We start from the raw sequence: 17,023 nt of genomic DNA on the forward strand, positions 1-17,023 counted from the left end.
AAAATTTTAAATAACTTTTAATTATTATAATTAATCTCATGTCTTGACTTGTCATGAATGCTACTATATTCGCGTGCCAGTGATATTTTTAAGGAAATTTTCGGACCTTTGGAAATCCGATTGATTTTTGAGATAGGTACAATTCTAATGTTCTTCATATACCATTTAAATTAAACTATTTTACGGATTTTATCGCATTTTTAAATTTTACTTTTCTCCCGACGCGACGTTTCGAAGACTTTGCAGCCTTCATGGTCACGGAGGGACCATATACCATTTAAAATAAATTTTATTCTCATAAATTCAGTCATTGCAATTTTATGCGAAGACGCGGACGGAGTCTGGAGGAAAGCTAGTATAATGTGACTGCAGACGATTAGTCAAGTGCCCCTCAAGTCTATTGTTTGTATCAAATGCTTTTGTAACAGTGAATTCCCTTGGACTTTGCGATTGCATATAATTAGCCAACTCGAGTTGTATTAACAAGTTCACGCGTTTAACTAAAGAGGTTGACAGGGCAACAATGTTTCTTTTTTTTCGGTAAACTATTTTATTAATCCCGTTACTGAATTAGAAATATATAGTCTTACTTATGAACTTGTTTTAGCGTTAAGAAGTGATTAAGAATTGCTCAAATAGCTGTCAAAATGTCACCGGTTTTCTTCTTTAAACCGTATTAAGAGGCAAGATGGCGGATTTTGATTTACAGCTGATCGAGTGAATTTGTGTTTTAAGTAAGCATAGCTTAGCGATTTTGTTATAAGTAAGACTGATAGTGCGCTCAATAATTAGACGTCATAATGCTCAGTAACATTAACTACAATGTCAGCTAAACGTCCCTTTTTCACCATACTGAATGTAGACATCGTGGTGTTACCCTACCAGCCGAACTCATGTAACGACCTACCTAGAAAGTATGTGTATTGAGGTAACCTACATTCTCCAGATCGGCTCGATATCCAAACTAAGGTATCTGTGTTTTACCTTATCAGCTAATTCTAGTTACGTGGCGAAGGTAAAATTAGAATTATCTAGAACTTTATATGATTCGTTAGTTATGTTTGTATGTATATCTAATTTTATGGGAGAAGGTGAACATGTAGGTCAGCTGGTTGTGTGATCAACATAGCCCATCAATAGGATGTTGGAGGCCTTAACATCTTCCCTAAGATCTATGGCTCTCCTTTCCTTTATGGCGGACTTTAATTTCTCTGCAATGGTATTGTGATTATATTGCAAATGCTTAAAACGAGAATCCAACCTGGTATCTCACATTTTACAACCCTAAGACACTGCCACTAGTGACCACACGAAAAGAAGTTAAAAATAACAAAAACTCTCGACCTCTCGCCGTAATCCAGGACGAGAACAAAAAACGGTAGCCACCTATAAAACTTTATTACACAGAATCCGTACAAAAACGAATTGAATAACGTTGTGCAAAATAAAATAGTTATAACTGGTTATCGATTAAGAAATAGTTATCTGTTGATTCCGTCGAGCGTCGCGTGACGCGGCCAGTGTCGACGACGCCTCGGGCCCGCGCGGACGTGTTTCAATAACGGCTATTTACCGAATAACCGTTCGATTGTATACGTTATTCTGCTATTAACGCGCTACTTTTCGGTAATTGTAATTTTAAGTGCATTATTATTTGTTAACAAAACTTTTACGCGTTTAATGGAATGCCACTCAACTGATAGTAAAAAGCATTGAATGATAGTATTTTTTGTGGTGCTGACTGGTCGTTTTTTGTTGCAGGCAACGGGCCGAGATGTACGGTGCCGCGTCGAGAGTGAAGTGCTAGTGTTGTGTCTGTTGTGTGTATGATGTGAGTGACAATGCCTTCGGACAGTGGATCAGCGTGGTCTCCGCCGGCCTCCACTGAGAGGAGGCTGAGCAACTCTTCAGATGGCAGCGCTGGCAGCGGATATTCTAAAGCTGTAAGTTTTCATTAGTTTACACTTCTAGGGATTCTGATGATTGTTAAAATAATTTAAATCAGACTTATCGGCCCTCACGATTTGTCTAGATATAGCCCTTTCCAAATGATAAAATTCAACAGACACTTAAAGGGTAAAATGATCTCTCCATGAAAAGAACATGCCTAATGGTTAATTTTAATAAAATTTACACAACGGTCTATTCAAATAGTAAGGGGACGAGGAATTAAAGCATAAGATCTGTGTCAAGCAATGACCCGACGCTAGATGATGGATGATGCGAATAAAATGGTTTAGTAAGAATCTTTGAATCATAAATTCAAATCAATCCGTTTCGTTCTGTTTTTTATTTAGTTGACACTATTCTTTATTGTATTGTTTATGGTTGCGTCGTATTCTCCATTTGTAAAGAGTCATTACTGCAACACATCCTGGGTCAGATGTTTGGTAATTTAATTACAGTAATTTTAATTTCTGTCTTAACCCAACATTAAGCTATTGACGCACGATACCCGTGCATCAAATCATTTCCGACTTTCCCGTATAATTATAATTGCATTTCATTAACTAGTTCAGGTGTAGGAAATTTATTCTTTTATAGACAAGATTGAATAGGGAAGTAGCGTATAGGAAACTTTAGGGCCCAAATACGAAGCAAATCACGTTGCTGTGGTAAAATAAATAAAAAATACCGTCTTCTAAGAGGCAGATAATGGCAATAGCTAATAACACTGGTGAATTTCGTTCTAGTAACATTTCTGTATTTTTTGGAAGTTCATATGCAACACAAGAGGTTTTCAAAGAAACGTTTGCATATTTAGTGAGGCAAGCTCGATAAAAACCTGCTCAATCATGCAACGTAACCAATTAATAAATGCAATTGTACGAATCGAACGTGTGTCAACTAGTTTTTCGAAATAATTATCATGATTGTCAAATAAAAAAATCAATAAAATGATGTAACATCTCTCCCTCTTTTTCTTTCTCTCTTCCAGTCTATCCCACGCGCTGGTAGTCACTTAATTACGCTTTCCTTCTCCTTTACACCACTTTTTACTATAATCAAAATAAAATATACTGATATTTAAATAGCATTATGAGTAATACACGAATACAATTGTAGCAGAATTCGATGTAAAAACAGCTACTATCACCATAGTTAAAAACATATCTAACAAGAATAATGGTAGTAAAAAATATTTACAAGCTAATGTTGCTCATGTTTACACTTTAATGACTAAGATTGATGGTACGAATTTATAAAAACACATTAAGTAACGAGTCGGGACAAACTGGTGATGCTTGATTTGCTGGTTTCGCTAAACTAATATTATGTTGCCAAACTAGCAGTAATATAACCTGATCTATGTTGCCAGGTGACTCGAATATTGTGTCCTTAGGCAAAGCAATAACGTGTCGTGTCGTGTTAAGTAGTTCCTATATTTATGTTTATCTGGTTCCAACAGGCCGGCATAATTGTGTCGACTGCGGGTTAGTTATTAGTGAAAAGAAATTCAAAATCGGTTTAGTAGTTTCTGAGATTAGCGCATTAAAACAAACAAACTCATAAGCTTTATTATATTAGTAGAGATTTATAAAATCCATTTCATTTTGTTTTATTTTTATTTGAATGTTAACCTTTAAAAGAAGCGCAGGCGCTATTTCTTAACCTAATCTCCAAACTAGATTATACGAAATATTGTGTAAAAAATTCCAAAAATAATATCTTGGTATACACTTACACCATTTAATATTCATTGTGTCATATTTTTTACTACAACAACATCATCGCCATTATTTCGAACTACGTTATTGTTACGAATATTTTTGTTCTAACAATAATAATTTCGTTACAACGAATAAATTAACGTTATTGCCAACGGTTACTTAATTATTTAGCATTTTCATCAACCAAATGAATGCAATAAATAGAATGTTTTTCTTCTTTCCATAATCCATTGACTAAACACAAAAAAAGATTACAGGTTACTAAAAATGTACTTATTCATTACTGCATTATTAAAACTTTTTGTAAATAAATAAATTGACCGATAACACAACATACCACTACTAAAATACAAATCGTGTTGTCGATCGACCATCGACTACCGATCGATTTCAAGATCACCAATATCTATGGTCAGTGAAAATAGTCCAATTAGAATAGTTATATTGATTAGTTATTATACCATTGTTCAAGATATCGACAAATATTTGCGGTTATACAAATATTTGTATGCTGGTATCAAACCTTCGTTTTACAATGATATCACCGGGTTATAAAACATTGAAGCATTCAGAATATTGAATAAACCTGATAAGGTATATGCAATATTTTTAGCTGTTTATCAGTTATCAATGTTATCAACACATGTCATGTGTGATGTTTATACCAAGTTAGGACAATAGGGCAAGCCAACTTGTACCTGTAATGAGCGTGGCGGTAGTAGACTGAGAAATATGAGTTCAATATATAACTACCTCGACTGCCTTGGTGGCGTAGTTGTACTGCATGCGTGGTACGGCAGCGCTCTGAGGTTCTGGGTTCGAATCCCGGGTCAGGCAATGGTATTTGAGTTTTTCTGCTCAGTATCAGCCCGGAGTCTGGAATTTGTGCCCGATATGGCGATAGGCTCGCCCCCTATCACATCATGGGACGGAACACAATTGACGAAAAGTTAGTGTCCCTGGTTGCGCCGCTGCATACCCCTTCGCGGATAAATGCGTGATGTGTGTTTATTGTTTTCTTTGTATACCTTCACAGGTATACAATGTTTTATTTTTGTTCAATATTATTAGGAAGATATCATTTTTGTGTTCTATTGGGGTACGATTATTTTATCTATAATAATATAACAGTACATAACAAATAATTACAAGTACTGAACGGCACTGTACACATCATTCTGAGACGTTACATTTAGTCTCATATTGCCCAAAACAAGTTGGATACAATGTCCATCAAGCATACAGTACTTTCACTGCCGCTCGGTGCAGAAATACACAAAGTTGATGCGTCACAAACTTGTTTGAATAAGATATTTACCATAAATAGACTGATCGATTATGAACGGCGCGTTAAACAAATATATAATTTAAGAGAATTTAAAACTAGTAAATTAATCGCAGCCGGTGATGCGTGAACACTTTCACTGGCGTTGATTTTCACTTTTGTATAAATTTACTAGCTTCCGCCCGCAGCTTCGCCCGCGTGGATTTCGGGTTTCAAAAATGGAGAAGGTGCTCAATTTGTCGGGATGTTTTTTTAATTTATGGTGGTATGCAGGTGGTCCGATTGTCCGGTCAGGGTCTGATGATGGGATCCTGGTGAAATCGAAGGAACTTTTAACCATTAAGGTTGCACACGAAATGACGGACGCTTAAAAAATGGAGTAACTTCTCCCGTTTTCCCAACATTTCCCTTCACTGCTCTGCTCCTATTAATTGTAGCATGATGAAAAGTATACTATAACCAGCACAGGAGTATGACAAATAATTGTACCAAGTTTCGTTAAAATCCGTCGAGTAGTTTTTGTTTCTATAACGGTTACACAGACAGACAGACAAAAATTTTACTAATTGCATTTTTGGCATCAGTATCGATCCCTAATCACCCCCAGTTATTTTTGGAAATATATTTCATGTACAGAATTGACCTCTCTACAGATTTATTATAAGTATAGATATGCAAAAGTAGCTCAAAATTGTCCATAGCGAAAACATGCATTTTAAAGTAAAACAAAAGAAATAATATCGTGAAGCCAACCAAATAACTAATGATATATTAAATTTTGTGACTGTTCAATTTAGTCGGGTCCGCGATATCACTTTTGTTGAGTTTCAGAACGCGACATTACATTATTATATTCTGTGCTCCAACGCACACTGCTTTGATGTTAGGAACACACCTACATTGCTTAGACAACAGTGAACTTTATACAATAGCAATAAAGCTCAAATTGACTCTACGTATTAGTTAGAAAACGTTTGTATGGGAAATAGAAAAATGCTGTTTTGAGGATTTTCCCGGCAATTATTCGAATTTTTCTCACCTTTTAAACCTTCCCTAGACCTCCACGAATAATTCAAGACCAAGATAAGATAAATCCGTTCAGCCGTTCTCGAGTTTTAGCGAGACTAACGAACAGCAATTCATTTTTATATATATAGATTTATTGGTAATTTAAAATTATTTTGAGCGTCGAATCCCGCGAACTTTAGGTGTGTGACATAATTCATTATAGCATAACTTGATGCGATAGTTTCGCTTCTCTGATAACCATTTAACGTTTATGCTGTTTTTCCAACTTTGGCTTTTAATATGACAACTTACTTCTATCCCTATATTTACATATAAAACAAATCAATATCTGTGAATCAATCAAGCCGAAACTATTTGTAGGTAATGAATTAGTCTTCACGAAAATATTCAAAACTGTTAAAGCCTGGAAATCGACAAAAAATAATATAAATTACTTTTTAAACAGCTATGTAATGTGCCCTTAATTATAACTGTTCGTATTTATTTTGTATTTATATTAGCGTTTTTATTTTACATCTACGAATAGAAAATCTTGTAGATATTGTTTACAAGAACAGAAGTATTGCCTTTCCTTTTCAAGATGATCCTGTACAAGCTACAACACTGATATGCTATGCGTGAAGTGTGCGTTTACCTTAAATAATTTTCCTCTGAGGCTTGGTCACTCAGCCTTGGCTGGCGAAACCGCTTGCGAAACTGTTACAATGTCTTTGAGGAATTTGTTCACGATCAATATCGACATTGGGGACGAGCCGGAAACGTGGAGTCTAGCCGTTCACTCGGGCTAGCGGCAAGTTTGACGGTAAAAATGTACACAGCCACGAACGCTGCTAAGTCTTATGCGAGAGAAAATTAAAATATAAAAACCACCATAAAATCTGAAAAATTATTTAATTTTATTGGTCAAAAGGGGTTGCGTAGGTTGTCAACTCTTTTCTAGTTAGCTACACTTATTCTTTACAAAAATCGCCTAAGTTAGTGTGCTCAAGTTGTTTGCCGGCTATTATACGGAGAAATACGTAAGGTGCTTCAGCGATTTCAATAACTTATAACAGTATTGTCTTGTGGGTACCGACAGCATCTGCTCGAAGCCTGTGTTGTGAAGTTTTGGATTAAATTTCTATGGAGGACGAGTACAATGAGTTTTTTTTCTATAAAAATGTAGACCGATTTGTATTCTGTGTCGCGTCTATGTGACTGCAGCTTTGATGGTAAAAGTAGCGAAGGCTCCATATAACCCGCTTCTTACTTACTTACTGCCGGCTTCCCTTTCGTAATTCATGTTCATTGTTCATTCCAGACCGCATTTATGCGTATTATTAGTACGTATAAGTTGTGTCGAGTTCCCTTTTGGTAAATTTCGTCCTTCGCCACTGGTAAGCACATATTTAATGCTAACCAAGAGACTGTGGAAGTTGAAGCCTGTCTTCATGAGATTAACAAACCGAATATGTTGCGCTACTACTTCGGGAATAAAGGGATATTTACGTATTACTAAGTTTACACTTGCAAAGTCTCGCAGCAATATATCCAATTAACTTCCAGATTCGTTGACACTAACATAAATATTACAATAATTCTATACACATGAGACTGACTCGTAACTCCTGCAAGATGCAAAATTTCTAGTTGTCAGTTTACTGTTATAGTTTATAAAAAAATATTATCTACAAAAAGAAATGTCAAGTGATAGGAACTCTTATCCGTTCCACGTTACACAACTGTTTGTGACATCTGATAATATAACTAATGGGATGAAGTATCTTCTATCTTATCCACTTGTTCACAACTTGCAACGTATTTTCATCGGCTTGCATCTGCAGATAAGAGCACTTTAAGCCGTTGTCATTGACTCATAGTGATTACTCTCAGTTGGTGAAATATAGCAATTAATTTGATTTTGTATTAGCAATCTTTTAGAGATGAAAACGGTGAAAGAAATCATCGTGAGGAAACCTGCATACCTAAGAAGTTCTCTATAGGAATTTCGAAGGTGTGTGAAGTCTACCAATCCGCACTAGCGTGGTGGACTAAGGCCTAATCCCTCTCAGTAGTAGAGGAGGCCCGTGCTCAGCAGTGGGCAAGTATATAATACAGGGCTGATATTATATAATCTTTTAGAGTGAAAGATGTGAAGCAATAGCGAAAGGTGAAGGTTTCCAAAAGGGAATCGGACACAATATATAGGTACTTATATACATAAATGTGATCTGTAAATCGTTCTAATGATGATTAGATTCTAAATAAAGGGAAGCCGACAGGAATCGGGCTATATAGCCCGTTCGCCACTGATGTGAAACATACAAACGTGAAAAAATCTTTTAGTACATTTATTTCAATGTGGAATATTCGCGCAAGCATAAGACATTATTAAGAAAGAAGTTTTAAGTTGACAGGACTTGAAATTGGTGTATTTGTGTATTTTGAAATAAACGATTACCTAATTACATAAATTTGTTCGCTAATGGTGAATGATAAGAAATCGATAAGGGAAACATGTCCTTTGTTGTTTTTGAATTAAATTGCATTTACATTTCGCAAGAGTCCTGTTTTCTTGCTAGATAATATTGAATCGCCCCCAATTTCAATAAACAAACCAATTTTTTTTCGAACACGAATATAGACCAATCAGAACAAAGTTTTGTGACATGCGTACAAATTACTTATTTTGATTGGTTCATTCTCGGCATCGTATCGTGGTTTAAGATTGGCGTCATTTATTAAAATCTATGAATTATGATATCGGCCGTTAATCATATTCCATTTTTAAATCCACTTTATAATGAAGGTTTTTTTATTAGAATATTAATTTAAACATTAGATCTGTATTTTCCACGTGGTTGATTGTATTTCGTAAAATCTTATAACCGTATAATAACCGTTCATAAACATATATTTTTTTCTAATTAGAAGGTAAGCATTGTTTTTAATTGAAATTCCAATCTCAGCTTAAATAGAGTGATAAAATTGCATGAAATCAAGTATCATATTATATAGAATTTACAAACAATATAAGCACACCTATTTAATAACTAATCCTCCCTGAAATCAACTATCAATGTTAGAAAGTTGTTTAAATTTTTTTATAATTTGATACATATGATGCTTGGTGGCTTCATCATGCCGTCCAGTCCGCACATTTCCTTCCCAAGCCAGGACGATATCAATACTATAAATTTTCGATCAACGGCACCAATTACTGGACCCGGTTAGGGTAAACGCGAGCCCCAATTGAGGATGCTACCGATTATTTCTGATGGCAATGGATATGCATTATTAGCGTACCACACGTTTAATTGAATGAGCATACTGATATTATCTGACAAACGTAGTCTTTTATACATACCATGCTTTGCCTTTTTAGGGGTAGGCAGAGGTAACACATTTCGATATCTTATTGTTAGGTAATTTAAAAACCAAACTATCGACTGTAACAGAAAATAGATCAGCATAACTAGCTAACCTGGGAATTGAACCTGAGCCCTGAGGAATATAGTTCGCGCTCAATTCTACTAGGCCAATCCTACTGAAGCAGTAATGCATTTTTCTATTAGCTCGTTTGCACGCTATACCATAAAAAACTGGATGATAATGGGCAAACATTTACCGTCAAAGTGTCCGTCTCGTCATTTTGTATAAAATGCACTAACTTATTACACTAATAGGTTATTGAATTATTTTTTCTCTCGCAGTTTTGTTGCTGACATTATAAGTCGATTTTTCATACTTTCATATGTTGTTTTGTGTTGGATCCGGTTGCGTGACGTCATAAGGACATCAACTCGATAACGCCTCACAATTACCTTTCGCCTCTTTAAGGACGTCGCAAGGGCGCAGCCGGTTTTTTCACTCATTATCATATGCTAAAGTTGTGGAGATTTTGGTTTGGTCAGTCTGATAATCCTTTGTGTTTCAAATCCAGAATCATGATTTGTACAAAATAAGTAAATATTTCCTGAAATAAAATACTATAGTACCTACTCAGATATATAGTTATTTTATATTAGAAAAAAAACTAATTGGTGCAGATATCAGATATCAACGCCTTTGAACATAAAAAACATAGTTTGAACATTGTCATAGTAAATATACCCATAGCCGTAGTATAACTAATAACTTATTCCTTTTATATGTTTGTACTTTCAACTTTAATAAACAATACAGTATAATAAATAATTACCAAGCCAAATGCTAAAGAAATATTTGCGATACCTGTCAGCACGGAAATCGAACAGGCGACCTCTACAGCCGACTCACTCCAATCAATTGAGCAAAGAAAGGCATCGAGGCTATAGTGGAGTGAAGTGTTGATAATAAAATATACACGATCGCTTCGCCACCAACAATCATGTTTGACAAGGTGAACCTTTCGCTTTCAGTTTAAACACCAATATACAGGGGTTATTAATACTTTATCTTATGCAAGAAAAATGCTTTATTACTATTAAAAAACCATAAGTTTATGAAGGTATTTTCATATTAGAAGTAAATGCAGAAACAGCTGAACGGATTTGGATAAATCTTAGCACATAAATAGACCAGGTTATTAACATATTATTTTATATGTTTATATAGCATTATATTATATATTACTGTTTTTCAGTGCCTGCTGTGAAATCTTAGAATTGTGTGCATTTATGTTTAGTATTACTGCTACACATTATTGGAGCTAATTATAATGTAACAACTACTAGATGTCCTAATTATAAATAAATTTGTCTTATAGTGAAACAGAGCCGAAAATTTCGCTCAGTGGCATGCTTTGAGAGGTTAATGACTACAAAAGGACAGATGCAGGCTAATGATGATGTTTTTAATTCCAATAGAGATGACTTACGCGTATTTATTCAAGAATGAACTCATCCTGTTCAAACGATAGACAATATGCTAAAACATTTGTTTGTAGGCTTTTCAATTATGAGCACCTACGCAAAGCCAAAGTAATGTGTTTAATAGCAAACAATATTAACTAAGGTTATTTGGTTTGGTTTCTGCCCACGGCTGCACTTGGTCTTGGTTTTATAGCCTACAGCACCCGGGTTAATGTTTCTACAGAACTTTCTATTAGTGTACCAATTTACGTAATCCGATCCTTAGCTACAAAGGCTTCTTTTGCATCCATCCTTGCAAATTGACCACAATGAAAAACAAATATTAGTTTCATGTTTGTAAATGCTGTCACTCGTTTTGTGTACACTACTCACGTATAATAATAATGCATCGAAAACACTGACATTAATGATGATTCCCAATTGTATTGGAACAAACGTAGTGAATCCAGGGTGTATTACACCTATATCTACCCTTAAACAAGAAGAGGTAATGCTATGTGTGTACCTTTTCACAATGTTGCGTAACGGCAAGTAATTTACAAACTGCATTGTTTTACAGCGTTTGAGATCTTTAACATTCAAGTCATTTCGTTAGTCATCGATGATGACGCGGTCCCACATGTCCACCGCCCACAGATATTAACAAAGTATTCGCACATTTAGTCTTTGTCCCTAAAACAAGTTTATTCGATAGTCATTCGTGCATTCCAGACGCACCCACTTTGTTTATATGGTCTTCTTTATACTGAACGAGAAGACGAAGCTGCTAATTACATGTCACGACTGCCTACAAACAGTAGTAATGCTTACGATCCTTGTTTATAAAAAATCATTGTAATACCGTGAGGAAACCCACATACCTGAGAATTCTTCATAAGAATTTTGATGGCATGCGGAGGACTAAAACCTTATCCCTCTTAGTAGTAGAGAAGGTCCTTGCTTTACAGTGGGCAGTATAAACAAGGCTGGTATCTAAATATATATAACTCAAAGGTGACTGACTGACATAGTGATCTATCAACGCACAGTCCAAACCACTGGACGGATCGGGCTTAAATTTGGCATGCAGGTAGATGTTATGACGTAAGCATCCGCTAAGAAAGGATTTTAATTAATTATACCCCCAAAGGGAAAAAAATAGTTTGAACCTATCAGTACCGGAAAAATATGTAGCGAGATTTTATCTTGGAAAACTCCTTCACGCGCGCGAAGCCGCGAGCAAAACCTAGTTATAATATATATTCCTTCTTCTGATCCCTTGATGGTCATCATTTTACTTATTATTAGTCACTTTACCATTCTACGATTCATAGTAACTAGTTCAAAATGTGAATAAGTCGCAAGCATAATACAGTGTCACGATGCAGTCGTGGGTTCGTGATTCATGCCACATACCACTCCCATCTGTCCACCTGCCTCGCTGCGACCTTCGGAGCTGTTCGTACCTCTGTAGGTACTGTTGAGGTTAATACTTTACTGTATTCAACTATAATATTTAGTTTTGTTGAGATTTATAGGTACTACGTACATTTAGTTGGTAAATTAAAAGTTATAGTTTTTAATGGTTTTCTTTTAAATTGCTGGTGGTATAGTTGTATTACGATACGAGTGCAGTGCTAAGGCTTTGGATTCGATTCCCAGGTTGGGCAGTGATATTGTGTTTTCTACACTGTATCAGCCCGGAGTCTGGAATTTGTGCGCGATATGGCGATAGGAGCGCGCACTATCGCATAATGGAACGGAATACACACGGCGGAAAGAAGATGCAACAGTTGCTCCTCTACCTACTACGGTTAAACGGTTTGTGTACTTTCTGTTACAAAATCAGTTATACCTGCCACTGATCACATTATTTCGTTTCCATACGTAAATATTCACCGAAAATTATCAGTTGTTACAAAATAAATAAATATGAATGCGTAATAATGCAACTTAAGACTTTTATACAAAGTTTACCCGCAAGGTGGAAGGAAGGTATAAACCCTGCCTAGTTCCAAACATCTTATCATCAAATGCCATACCGCACTGATATTTTATTTAACTATAATGTCAATTCCGATATTTTCTAACAAGGCACTCACGATCTCTGATTTCGTGAATCACACGCCTTCACCACTGCCATCTGCCGCACCTGCGTGCAACCTTCGCTTTAAGCCATTGTGAGATGATTTTTTAAACATTGAAATTAAACTAATTTTCGGATTCTATCGCGGTGCTAGTATTTTATTTTCTCCCGACGTTTCGAAGACTTTGCAGCCTTCATGGTCACGGGGGGGACTGAGGTGTTGTTCATCCGTAAAGTCAAAGTTACAATATCTACCTACATTTTACAATTATACAACTTTTTTAAATTTTTTAAATTTTAGCTGTTGGTGGTCCGATCTACGCAGAATGAGCTCACAGTGTCTTGAAGTCTGGCAGCCGGTCTGACTTCAAGACACTGTGAGCTCATTCTGCGTAGATGAAGGCTGCAAAAGTCTTCGAAACGTCGGGAGAAAATAAAATACTAGCACCGCGATAGAATCCGAAAATTAGTTTAATTTCAATGTCTAACATTCGCGTAAACATAAGAAATCATTATGGTTTTTTAAATCCGGTTTCCGGTTCGCCGGAATCTCGTTTTGTTTCTTCCTTAATTAAAGTTTGTTACTTTGTTAAAACTGTAATAATCTTAAGATTTTTATAAAATTAATATTTCTTACGTATTTAAATATAATATTTTACCTGTAGCTCTGAGAATGCATGACTACAAAAATAGCAATGTTAACACTCTCCTTAACTAAATATATATATTTTTTTAAATACATTTGTTCCAAACGTAACATGTTACAACTGCCATACTAATTTAAAAAAATACTCATTACTCAATAATGCAAATTAACGACGTAATGAAATCATCGAAACAAGAGCAAAGTTACAAAACACGTCAGTTGTCAGTAGTCACATGCTGAGTGTGGCGTCTGTCACGCGGATTTTGGTCACGAAACGAACATTAAAATGCAGCGAGCGTCCCGCGAACACTTGTACCTAGCAAGTACAGTCGGCGAGAATCGTTAATTCAATTGAAATATTATTAATAGTCTAAATAACATACTACCCTGGTGGTAGGTCTCTCATATGTGAGAGTCCGCCTGGGTAGGTACCACCGCAATGTCTATTTCTGCCGCCAAGCAGCAGTGTGTAGTCACTGTTGTGTTTCGGTTTGAAGGACATCGTAGCCAGTGAAACTACTGGACATAATGAAAATTAACATCTCACGTCTCAGGATGGCGAGCGCAGTGGAATACCAAACAATACTTGGTAATTCAAGGTGTTGGATGGTTTTTCTACTGTTTATGAGCGGTCGTATCGCTTACCATCAGGCGAACGGCAAGCTCGTCTCGTATCAGCTGTGGGATAGTATATAATATAGGGCTGATATTACTATTTATTATTTTACTATCGCAGCGCTGCCTTGGTGGCAAAATATCTTATAGCCTCTATTAACCAAAATTTTCATAACTTTTATAGTTTTCTTCTGTTAAGAACAATCGTCGAGCTTACCAAATCCGACAATCCGAGCTATTTGCTTATCTTATTGTTCAATTACATAAAAGTAAGTAACACTGTTTTTTTATACGCCCAATGTGACTTCACTGCACCTGATGGTAAGTGGAGTGGGGTCCTATAGAACATCGACTGACGAGACATGATAACGCTCAACCGTCGCCACAATTATGCCGGCTGTTAGAACCGGATATACACAATCTGAAGTAAAGGAAAAAGGATCTCTATATGGTTTCCAGACAAAGATCCTTTTAGAACACGAATTGCCCCGTAGATTATTATAGTTATTTCTTGTTACTCCTACCACTCTTGCAAACACTAGTTTTAAGTCTAGACCTCTCTAATACATTACTAGTTCCACTCACGTTACACACGTAATGTAAATTGCATTATGAAATTATTTCGTGCCGATATCCAATCCAATTGTACAAATGACTTCTGTAAATGGAATTTGTAATGTAATCATGGGTTAATCATCAAGGTGATGATTATCGCGAAAGATAAATAACACGATAAATGATTAGTTATGTTTGTTTCATTGATAAATGTGTGTCATAAGTTGTAAATTGCTGATATAAAAAATCATTTACATTCCGACTGAAGATTTTGCAATACAGTCGCTTTGTGTGGATATTTTGATTTATTACTATAATTTAGCAGTTACAGATTATTCTGGAATGCCTTATTTACTTTCTCATTGAAAACTTATTGTTTATACATGTGGATACTCATTATTATAAATACTAACGCGTTATGTTACCCATTAGAGTAATAACTTTACCCATTATCACGTTAAGTGTATTTAAAAATGATATTTAAGTATAATTGTATGAATGGCAATTACTCGTATGTTTATTGAATAGCTCACAAACGATTTATAAATTCTGAATTTCTGTAAATACAACATACAATGGAAACAATCTAACCATTGAACGTACATATATTTTTTTATTTCCCTATTATAAAATAAGTACTCTTACTAAATACTCTTTAAATAATACATTAAAAACTTACAAAACAATTTAAACATCAAAATGTAAATGATTTTAATAATAAAAGTGAATATCCGAACGCGACTGTACGAGAGCGCAATTTAGTTGCTTTCGGCCAGTGTCGGAAGGAAAGCTAACGTTACACTGGTTACGTCACGACATACTGGCGCGTAACATATCGAGTGACATTGTAATCGGACCCCGGAATACTATCCTTGGAATCTGTATCGTTTTCGACGGGTTTGTCTAAGCCTGATTGACGTGCTTCTCGGAAAGTTATCAAAAATGTATTGGTAGTGTTTGAATAATAAAAGCGATAGCCTAGTTGGTTGTGGTATGGGCTGCCGAGACGAATGTCCGCAGGTTCAAAACCCAAGGGCACACACCTCTGATTTGTCTAAAAGATGTGTGTATTCTTTGTGAATTATCGCTTGCTTTAACGGTGAAGGAAAATATCGTGAGGAAACCTGCATACCTGAGAAGTTTTCTATAGGAATTTCGAAGGTGTGTGAAGTCTACCAATCCGCACTAGGTCAGCGTGGTGGACTAAGGCTAATCCCTCTCAGTAGCAGAGGAGGCCCGTACCCAGCTTAAATAATGATATTGACTGGATTAAGGACCCTTTTACCATATAGGGTTTAGATTTATAAAGAAAATGAAATGGCATTTTTGTATTTCAAACAAAACAAATATACAATATTCGAATGTTTTAAAACTTACAATTTTATTAGGTTGCTTAAGATTAGGGTCTTAAGTACTATAATGCAATATACCAATAACATTTTTAGTTGCTATATGCTGCGATATCTGATTGCTCGATATATGTTGACGTCATTTAGGCACTGCAAAAAACTTCTTGCGGAATTTAAATAGTCTTTGAGTGTAGGTCCGGTTCATTGATTACTTTGTTTTTAATTTGAATATGACATTGTTAATTATACTTAGTAGAAAAACCTATGCTGGTCGGTAAAATGCTAAAAGAACGTATTATTTCTCGTACTCAAAACACACTTTTAATTCGACATTATGTTAATCCGACACAAATGGTACAATCGGGTATCGAAATCAATTATCAAAAGTGTGACCACCGGGCCAAGAGATCAGGAAATGGTTCACAATGAACAATGGTTCTGTACTTGACCTCAAAACCAGCCGGTTTTGACTAACTTTCAATCGAACACGCTTGACGCCGTTTCAAATGACAGTGTCACTTCCTGAATTGCAAATGTCAACTTTAAATTTGGAATTGTGAATTTTATTTACAGAATTTATTTATTTAATAAATTAAATTTCTATTTTTATTTATGTGTTATATAATTAAATTTTAGGTAATATAAAGTTTCTATTTTACAATTTAAACAAATGCTATAATTAATATATCACATAATTATATTAAAACGATTTTACAATTTAAATTATCGTAATGTGCAACTTATTTCACAAAATCTGAAAAGCTTCAATCGTTCCCGTCTTCCCGGACACTTAACCCATATTCCTTAGAGGCTTATACCTGTCATTAAGCTTCTGAATGGGAGTGCTCACGTTGCAAAAGGTAGCCATAGGACGTCCATCGGCCACTCCGTATCTAGATCGAGCTAGGGCTGCAGGAAAACCGGAATCCGGACGGATATACTGGTATACTGATTCACCTATGATTATATTTTTTAT

The 17,023-nt window shown here is 35.5% G+C and overlaps 1 protein-coding gene across 5 annotated transcripts in view; it reads left to right on the forward strand.

The window, feature by feature from the left end:
• LOC115440910 (LIM domain only protein 7) overlaps positions 1-17,023 on the forward strand; it is a 168,657-nt gene that overhangs the window by 84,376 nt on the left and 67,258 nt on the right. For 4 of the 5 annotated variants that reach the window (XM_030165412.2, XM_030165410.2, XM_030165413.2 and 1 more), the window contains one exon: positions 1,762-1,943. In XM_030165412.2, coding sequence (XP_030021272.2) covers positions 1,842-1,943 — 102 coding nt within the window. In that variant the 5' untranslated portion in view covers positions 1,762-1,841. Of the gene's footprint in view, positions 1-1,498; positions 1,627-1,761; positions 1,944-17,023 lie in introns of those variants that run through there. The other variant, XM_030165411.2, reaches the window with a different exon arrangement.

The sequence above is a fragment of the Manduca sexta genome, chromosome 6 (genome assembly GCF_014839805.1).
Source record: "Manduca sexta isolate Smith_Timp_Sample1 chromosome 6, JHU_Msex_v1.0, whole genome shotgun sequence".
In the NCBI taxonomy this organism is placed as follows: Eukaryota; Metazoa; Arthropoda; class Insecta; order Lepidoptera; family Sphingidae; genus Manduca; species Manduca sexta.